Here is a 9,866-nt window from a genome sequence, read left to right as displayed (position 1 = left end):
CTGCTAATGATAACCTCCATAGTGTCTGATAACAAGTTCATTATAGCCTATTGACAAGTACATCAAAATACAGATATGATATTATATCATATTACAACTAGATGTTATTTACCACTTGATATATATATGTATAATGTAACTATACCAAATTTACAACCCATTCAAAAAAGCATATGGTTTGCATGTGTGGATAATGATGGACAACTTAAGGTGTGGGTTATGACATTTACAAAACAATTTTGTCACAAGCATTCACAAAAAGAAATATAAACAAGCCACCAATAAAGCTCAACTTGGATTGGAGTTCTGGCAAGTCTTCACAGTGTGGCCTGGCTCATGGCATCTTCCACAATGGTGAAGTTTTTTGTTTTGAAATTGAGATTCAATTCTTCTTTTATTTGGCCTCCCTGAGGGTCTTTTAGTGATTGGTGTGCCTTCCTTTATCATTCTTGTTCTCACACCACTCCAACATATTGCATTTCACTTCTTACACCATTAATAAATTGTCCCCCTATGTGGAAGTAATAGAACAAATGCTTCCCACTTGAAGTTGTCATTCTTCATATCAACAAGTCACAATCACTTATTAATAACAAGTCATACAATTACATTTACAACTTTCGATGCACCCATTAACAAGACAGTTAACTATCGCATTACAGGGATTATAACAATAAAATTTGTTATTTTCATTCATTTTTATCAGAAACACATCCTAAATTGTCAATAGCTTTCTCTTGGGTTGTAATATCATTTCCCAATTTCATTTTCATAAATTCAATTCATTCTTCATTATAAACTTAATTCACATCAATCAAAAAACTTTAAGTTCATATTCCCTTTTCAGCAACACCTCACTTGGTCCTGGATGAGTGATATGGCCATGAACAGTTGCTCGTGGCCTCCCTCTCTTGCTGGTTTAGATCATGATGATGAAGATGAATAGTAATAATGGCGACATCTTCGTCTTCCCCTATTCCAACTCTTCCCATCAAAGTTTGAAGAAGACAAACTAGCTCCCTTTTTTGTCAACTTCATTCACATCCTGTGGTCTTGTTAACAGCGTCTTTTGGTCTCCACTCCAATCGCCTCTTTAGTCTTCTACCCAATCTGCTCTCTTCGTCACAAAAGAAGGTCCTAGTTGAAGAACCTATCGAGTTATAGCTACCCTCGTGTAAATGAGCATGAGCAAAATCCTCTCTATTTTCTTCCAATTTTTTCCCCAAATTGACAAGGGTATGTTAGTGATTTCACAATTAGATTTTCTTACTCTCAAGTCCCTTGGGACTTACAAATCATTTGATGATTTCACCGGACCTGTCAGTAATAGATTCCCATACATGGGACTTGAGTGTCATTTTCCCCACCAAAACTATATACATCAGACTTAATTGAAAACTCTCCTCTTTTTGAGTGCTCTGGACACATAACCACTGAAACAATGAACCATGCACATAAAAAAAGAAAGGTTAGTTCAGGGAAAATGAATCATAAATCTTGGCTTGCGGCAGTTCCTTCTTCATTTAAGAGAAGATGCCAATATATTTGAAGAAGAATGTGGGGATATGTAAATTTGTTCTTACAGTGTTCCACAAATGCGATCGGTATTTCTTTGCGTTTGATCAGTTGAAAGAATTACTGCCAAACCAAAGTCTATAATTTTTGGATTCTTATGATCATCTAATAATATAATACTAGTTTTAAGATCACGATGTATAATTTTAAATGTTGCATCTTCATGAAGATATTGAATGCCTTGTGCAATTCCTTTGATAATCTCGCAGCGATATGTCCAGTCTAGCTGCCTTTGTATTTTAGGGTCTACCAATTCAAAAACAATTTTTTAAGATATGTCACATATAAGAAAAGTAAATTGACGAACACCCAGAAACAAGTATAAGTGTGAACTATGCAAAACTAATATAGTTGGACTCACCAAAAAGAATGCAATCAAGACTTTTGACGGGCATATATTCATAAACAAGTATCATCTCTTCTCTATGTACGCAGAAACCCAGAAGTCTCACTAAATTTCTATGTTGTAGCCTGGCGAGCACCTCTACTTCATTCTTAAATGCTTCTACCCCATGTCCCGAGCTTCTATAGAGTCTCTTCACAGCAATTTCTCGTCCATTCGCAAGCGTGCCCTGAATTTCGAACAAGCAAGGAGTGGCCAAATTTCCTTCATGATAAAAGCCAAGAAAGCACACAAACTCGATACCTTGTAAACCTCTACAAATCCGCCCCGACCAAGCCTGTCATCTGCAGAAAACTCGTTCGCGGCTGCTTCAATTGTACTGAAATCATAGTGCAGTGAATCCACATTGCTGATGTCAATCGCAGCTACACAACCAAATGGGGCGTGGGTATGATGATGAGATGAAGTGAAAATAGAAGAGCAAACATGTGCCAAACAAAACGAAAGGTCTGCTATATATACTATGAGGATCCTTACATTTTCCTTCGGAAACAGGGTCATGCTTCTTCGTCATTCTTTTACTCAGGCAACACGTGCCAACTATAAATGTCAGGACAGCCACAGAGATTAGAACCACAACGGCAATAATAGTACCCGATGAGATTCCACCTTTTCCTGCGTCATCCCAAAAACAGAGAAAGCAAATATACTTAATAAGTAAATTCATGACAATAATTGACTAACCAAATATGCTTCATCAATGTTATTCAGTTATTTTATTACAAATTATCGGTCTGGGTATTACAAATTATTTAGTTATCCTTTTCTTTTAGTCCACTTGGCTCTTTGACAAGGCAGTGGTGGCACATCGAGAGGTTGACGTCACCTCGGCACATGAAGAGGGTATAGACGGTGTCGCCTCCACCGACAACGGTGGCATGGTGGAAGTCGGTGTTGGGGGTGTTTTTGGAAGAAAAGGAAGAGAGGAGTGTGGTGCGGTCGGATTGGTAGTCACTATTGGCAGCGAAGGTTTTGTGGGAAGAGCAGTTGTGGTGAAGATAAGTAACCTGTGCTTCAGTTGTAGGAGAAAACAGGAAGCGAATAAACAAGAGGAAGAAAGTTTTGGAGGAAGGCGTAACCATAGACGACATGGTAAGCAAGGGTGAAGACTGTGTTGGTGGCTTCTGATCGATTGTTATTGTGCATGGATATTTCTATGGCAAGTTCAGTTGCAGTTCTGACTGATCATTGAGAAGCTCAATAAGCAATTGGGAAGGGACTCATGGAAGGTTTCGATATCTTCCTTTTTTTTGGGAAGAAGACGATAACAAGAAGCTCCATAAGCTGAATTAGTCTATGCATTTACATCTGCCGTGCTTGGAAATCCAAGGAGAAGAAGGACAACTTTTTTTTTAAAAAATAAAATACTCTAATCTTCTTTATATTTTATTTTTATTATATGAATTTTCTTTTTATTTCGAAAACCCAAAAAGATTTTTTTTTTAGTTAACATTTATGTTGAAATACTTTTTTTATTAATTTACTCTTCATAATATTATTCTCAAGAATTTAAGAATTCTTTCTTTACTTTAATTTTTTTATTTCTTATAAATATTTTTTTATAACGTTTTTATCATGTTTCCATCTGCATAGCCAGAAATCCAAGTTCCTTGCAATCTCCAAACCACAGAGAATTCCCCCTTGCCTCAGCGTGATAGCTTTCTCCTCCACCAATGTGAAATAATATGAAGCCACCTTGAACGACATTCACCTCTGCCTACGTACCCCTCTTCCGGTGACTTCCGAATTTGCGTTTCTGCTTCAGATTACCAGCAACCCGCAGCACCATATCCGATGCTAGGAAGGATAATAAAAAGCCCTGATTTGATTTGGTTTTGGTTTTCCTTGCATGTCTCTATCCGTGATCTTATATTTCTTTTGGGGGAAAAAAAAAACCTGATCATCGGCATTGATATGATATTGACAAAGTGCGTGTGGGCCTTTGACATTCTTTTTATTACAAAATTTGTATAATTTTTATCCTATAATTTCTAAATTAGCCTACATATAATACAGATTGTAATTAGATATCCACTTTTTCTCTATTTAAAATTTATTTTAACATTTTAGCTTGAGTTCTTTAATTTTCCTCAAATTTTCCTTCTGATGATGATTTTGTTTGTAATGTTGACGAGCGCGAAATGGAAACTACCTAGGCTAGAGTTGAAAACATGAGAAGGCACTGCAGCACTGAAAAACTGACATTTTCTCCTCTATTTCTCTGTACTTTCGATCTCAATCAGAAGATTGCAATTTCATAACTACGGTCATAATATCTAATTAATGAGTATACTTGTAGGAGTGGGAGTTGAAGAAAATGGCGAGATCCAGCGCGTGCATGGGGGATGCAAGAAAGCTCACAAGGTTGAAATGTTGAATGGACATGCGGTCAGAAACACTGAAGCGCAGTGGCAGAGGCAGCAACTTGGGTGGACTAAGCTAAACTTCGATGGGGCTTTCACGCCTTCTTTGGGAGTTGGGTGCGGCGGAGCTCTTAGGCGAGAGGACGGCACGTTCATTGGAGGTTTCATCTCTCACCATGGCGCCGCTGACAGCAGCCTGACGGCAGAACTATGGGCGTTCTCAAAATGGCATGGGATAAGGGTTCAAGGAGACCAGTTGTGGATTCGGATGCAGATGAGGTAGTTCAGCTAGCCGCGGAGACTGACATAAGTCGACACCAGCGGCGGCCGGAGTTACTTGAAGAGATAAGATCCATGTCGCACAGAGAGTGGGAGGTGGCAGCGTGTCAAAAAAGAAGAAAGAAAATACCGAGCTTTGAAGACTTAGACACGGATAACAGAATTAAAGATATATTAGGAATTCAATGTGACTTACATTATAATTATTTCATGGTTTGATTACGTCTTTAGATTGCACAAGAGAGGATTAAGCTAGTTAACCGAGGGATAACTAGGATAATATAGAAAGAATATCCACTATAATAATGAAGTTTAGTCATCCTAACTAAAATTTAATTTCAATTATCCTGTGACACTATTGATTGAGTCAATATTTGTTTCTTTTATTCTTTATCTTTTTACAAATTTTTATTCCCATACAATCATTATATTGCATTAGAGCTAAATTTACTAATTAGTATAAATTTAATCTCCTTATAAGTTTAGCACTTGGAATACTACCCCGAGCTATTTTATTACTATAATCAGCCGTATGTTCACTTGTGGAATTGAGTCGTTGATAGCCGTGTCATGCAGACCTTTTCGGAAAGCCACTCCATGCGTCTTGGTAAAGGATTGAGGATGATAATATACATTCACTCTTATTGGCCTTGGATTGTATTTCAAATCTAAATATTTAAGTCAAATACCAGGAAACAAAAAATCCAAATAATCATAGCATGATAATAAAGTATTTTTACCCTATCTTTGGTGTGAGTGAAATAGAGAGGGAAGAAAAATTTTACTATACTTGATTTGGAAAAATTGCGTTTTAAAATTTTAACAGAAAAAACATGTAGTATGTAAGATTAGACACTTTATATAGTTCAATTGGGAGCTTTTTATTTTTTATTTTGCTTGCGCACCCGGTGTCCTGGCCAACCCCGCAGGGACGGACCACCCCTAAGGTGAATCCAATTACAAACCAGACTAATCCGAATTGAGGCATGACAGGAACCATTAAGGTTGGCGCCCCTGACCCCTAAGATGCTGCGTTCCCAGGGCTCGAACGTGAGACCTATGGTTAAGCTAGGGGAGCTTTTTATTAATTATATTGCAAGATAAGAAAATACTCTTGCTGACGCCTGGGCTAAAGGAGGATTTTCTTCTGCTGTGCTTTTAGATGCTTGTCCTTGTCATTTACGGAATTTCGTTTTTTTTTTTTGGGTATAAAAAAAGGCCAAGGCCTAACTATAAATTGAAGGAAGAAGGGGATTAAATGCCAATCAATCTTTACCTGCCAAAGTCCGCAGATGAGGCGGACAGCCATTCAAAATAGCTGTAGTAGTTCTTCCTTCTTTTGCTAAATCATGAGCAAGCACACTTTCACTTTGATCTCCAGCAACACGCTTCAGTTGCACTTCCCACTCAGAAACATTTTTTCACAAAACAAAACAAATTCCTCTATATATTTACTTTGTATACAGTAAAAACACTTTTAAAATCATGATTTTGTTTCTACCCAAATATCCCCTTAAACTGATCCCTAATACGGATGAAAACCAAGCTAGAAGTAGCTTTACCAGAACCATCAGATATCACCCCTTCAACTTGGTCTTCTCTAATTTGGCAGGTGGGTGCTAGGGGAGGCAGTACTAACACTCACGGTTATTTTTCAACATTAAGTTTTCTACTTAAAATTATCACTAATGTTTTTATGCCACCAATTTAAAATATTTTTACAACATTCCAAAAGTCAAATTGTAACTAAAAAAAATAAGAACAACGTTGAAAAGTCAATGGAAATTTTTTTTTTTTAAAGTTTTAGTCTCTCTCTCTATATATATATGCATATATGAAGGTAACGTCATTATTTTATATCAATCTTTAAATGTTATCTTTCTTGAACAGGATAAAGAACTGTCCAATCATGAGTCATTAGGTTCCTAACTAGTCAACATTTTGGATGGCTCAACACGATTATCACCATCGCAGGATGATACTCCTCCGTTGCATTAACTATCACAATACAGATTCTTCTTCTGAACTAGGGTCGAAAAATGCAGGCTGCGAAGGGGTTGGCAGTATAAGAGAGTAACTATCAAGCATCAGAATAATGGATGCCATTGAAGGTCTATCTGCTGGATCTTCTTGAACACACAGCAGACCAATGTGGATGCATCTCAAGACTTCATTTCGAGCATAAGATTCGCTTATTGTGGGGTCCAACAAGTCTAAGGGCTCTCCATCTTTCCAAAGTTTCCACGCCTGTTTCAAAATGTTGTCACCTATTTGTTACATCGTTGTCACAATATTTATCCTTTTCACATAAAGTAAATGATTCGTTTGAATCAAACTAGAGAGAGTGGTGTTTGATATACTCACATTGCTAAGCAAGTCCTTACCAGCCTCCACTCGATATGAAGTATTCTTCTTCCCACTTATAATCTCCAATAGAAGGAAGCCGAAACTGTACACATCAGACTTAACAGAAAACTCTCCATGCATAGCATATTCAGGAGATAAATAGCCACTAAAACATCAAACCATCAAAAGAGAACTGTTAGTGTGGGGAAATTTGCATAGTAATCTGGGCTGGTGGCAGTTATTTCTTTGTTTAAGAGAAATTTTCAAGATATTTGAGTAAGATTGTAGGGATATGTAAACTTGTCCTTACTTTTTTCCCACAATGGGATTGGTATTTCCTTGAGCTTGATCGATCGGAAAAATTATTGCTATACCAAAATCTGAGATTTTTGGATTCATATCACTATCCAATAGTATATTGGAAAGTTGAAGATCAAGATGTATGATTTTAAGTGTTGCATCTTCATGTAGATATTGAATCCCTCGAGCAATTCCTTTCACAATGTCATAACGTTTTGTCCAGTCTAGCTGCCTTTGCATTTCAGGGTCTACGCATTAAAAAAAAAGTTTGAGAAATGTCAAATAAAAGAAAAATATATTGACCGGGAAAAAAAAAAAAAGTGAAGCAAAGCTTCCTCCATTTTAGTCTCAAACATAATGAGCAAAAGTTGGAAGACTAAAATCAAGCATAATAAGTGTGAACTATGCAGAATTGATATAGATGGACCTACCAAAAAGAATGCGATCAAGACTTTTGTTGGGCATATATTCATAAACAAGTATCCTCTCTTCTCCATGTACGCAGAAACCTAGAAGTCTCACTAAATATCTATGTTGTAGCCTGGCCAGCACCTCTACTTCATTCTTAAATTCTTCTGCACCACGTCTAGATGTTCGGGAGAGTCTCTTCACAGCAATTTCTAGTCCATTTGCAAGCGTCCCCTGAATTTCAAACATTAAGTCCACATACATATACGGAGTGGCCAAATTTCCTTCATGTTAAAAACCAATAAAGCACACAAACTTGGTACCTTGTAAACCCCTCCAAACCCGCCTTCACCAATCTTGTTAACTACAGAGAACTTGTTCGTGGCTGCTTCAATTGTACTGAAATCATATTGCAGTGAATCCACATTGCCGATGTCAAATGCAGCTACACAACCAAATGTTGCGTGTGAATGATGAGATAAAGTGAAAATAGAAGAGCGAGCAAATATGAACCAAAAAGAGCAAAAGGTCTGGTATGCTGATACTATGGACATCCTTACATTTTCCTTCGGCAACAGAGTCGTACTTCTTCGTTGTTCGTTTCCTCAAGCAACAGATGCCGACTATAAATACTAGGACAGCCACAGAAGTTGGAACCACAATAGCAACAATCGCCCCCGATGAGATTCCACCTTTTCCTGAATCATCCCAAGAACAGAGAAAAGCAGGTATATTTAATATGGCAAATTCACGATAAATTCATGACAATAATTGAGCAACCAAAGTTACTTCATTCATGTTCCTCAGTCAAGCTTTTCTCGTATTTCTTTTATTCCACTTAGCTCTTTCTCCACAATTTTGAACCCTCCCCTGCTTTTATTTCATTCTCTGTTCAGTGGGTTTTCCCCCACGGTTTTGCTTTTAAACTCTCAATTTTCGCAAACTAATACCCAAATCACCAAACAGATTAGAAACTATAAAGATTCAAGGAAATACCATCTGCATATAGGTGAGAGCTTTACCTTGGGAACCAGTATTTGCAGGAGGAACACTCGCAGCTTCCGATTGATAGCAAGGGTACGACTCATAGCGAACATTACAGCTCGGGTACAGCACTCTTCCTCCTTGCTTCCCACCACAACACCACTTAAGTTCCCCAATCACACCACTCAGGCAACTTCTGCAATCTGACGGCGAAAGGTCCGGCGTGCACTGTGCTAGACAATACATAGTTTGAAACCCTGAGAAATTCGCTGTTCCGGTCGCATACTTCTTTTTCCCAACAGGAGGTTTAGCCGCCTCATCTGCCGTCTTGTTCATTATATCGTACAATGTTCTCATGAAGCTTGCCTGGTTTGAGACACTTCCGGCGTCGAAGAGGCTGAGTCTAGGCCTCGTGTCAACGGTGGAGAAGAAGAAACGGTTAGAATAGCGAAGCAAGCACTCGTCGTACCAGATTATTGCCTCCTTCGAAACTCGGCACTCGGAAGATAATCGTTGGGTTGCGTTAACGACGCACTGGTGGCACATCGAGAGGTTGACGTCACCCCGACACATGAAGAGGCCGTGGACGGCGTCGCCGCCACCGACAACGGTGGCGTTGTAGAAGTCGGTGTTGGCGAAAGCTAAGGAAGAGAAGAGTGTCATTCGGTCCGATTGAAAAGCACTGTTGGCAGCGAAGGTTATGCTGGGAGAGCAATTGTGGTGAAGATAAGTAACCTGCGCTTCATTTGTAGGAGAAAAGAGGAGGCTAATAAGCAAGAGCGAGACAATTTTGAGGGAAGCGATGACCATGGACATCAGATAGTTTGTGCAGTTCTTATGGTGTGTACCTCAATGGCCGGAAGGGGAGAATCACGAGGAAGACGATATTGCAGTGGCGGGAAGAGATGTGCTCGGTGATGGAGAAGGTCGACGCAAGTCAACTAAATTTGGTTGGGAGCAAGGAACAAAAAACCGGACCGGAGACTAAACCGGTCGAGACAGTGGGTCAAGGGTCACTGGTCGGACCGGGGTCGGACCGGGGTCGGACCGGTCATATTAAAATAATATAATTTAATTTATAACATTAAAATAGAACAAAATTTATAAATAATAATTAGTTGAAAAAAGATAAAAAATTACAAAAGTAGTTTAAATATTTCATTGTACCAAGCAAATATTAATAAACTACATATCTTCATCGCTATGGA

The 9,866-nt window shown here is 38.4% G+C and overlaps 1 protein-coding gene across 1 annotated transcript; it reads right to left on the bottom strand.

The window, feature by feature from the left end:
- Positions 1-6,600: 6,600 nt before the first annotated feature.
- Positions 6,601-9,601, bottom strand: LOC114725426 (cysteine-rich receptor-like protein kinase 10). The gene is made up of 7 exons (XM_028911943.1): positions 8,697-9,601; positions 8,235-8,372; positions 7,998-8,119; positions 7,698-7,908; positions 7,277-7,514; positions 6,985-7,132; positions 6,601-6,867 (listed from the first exon to the last, which is right to left on the bottom strand). The coding sequence occupies exons 1-7, from the start codon at positions 9,472-9,474 to the stop codon at positions 6,622-6,624; spliced, it is 1,881 nt and encodes a 626-aa protein (XP_028767776.1). The 5' UTR covers positions 9,475-9,601; the 3' UTR covers positions 6,601-6,621.
- Positions 9,602-9,866: the final 265 nt, after the last annotated feature.

The sequence above is a fragment of the Neltuma alba genome, unplaced genomic scaffold (genome assembly GCF_004799145.2).
Source record: "Neltuma alba isolate B1F8T4 unplaced genomic scaffold, ASM479914v2 tig00012252_pilon, whole genome shotgun sequence".
NCBI lineage: Eukaryota > Viridiplantae > Streptophyta > Magnoliopsida > Fabales > Fabaceae > Neltuma > Neltuma alba.
Note: the sequence above shows the minus strand (reverse complement) of the source record. Positions and strands in the feature narration are given on the sequence as shown.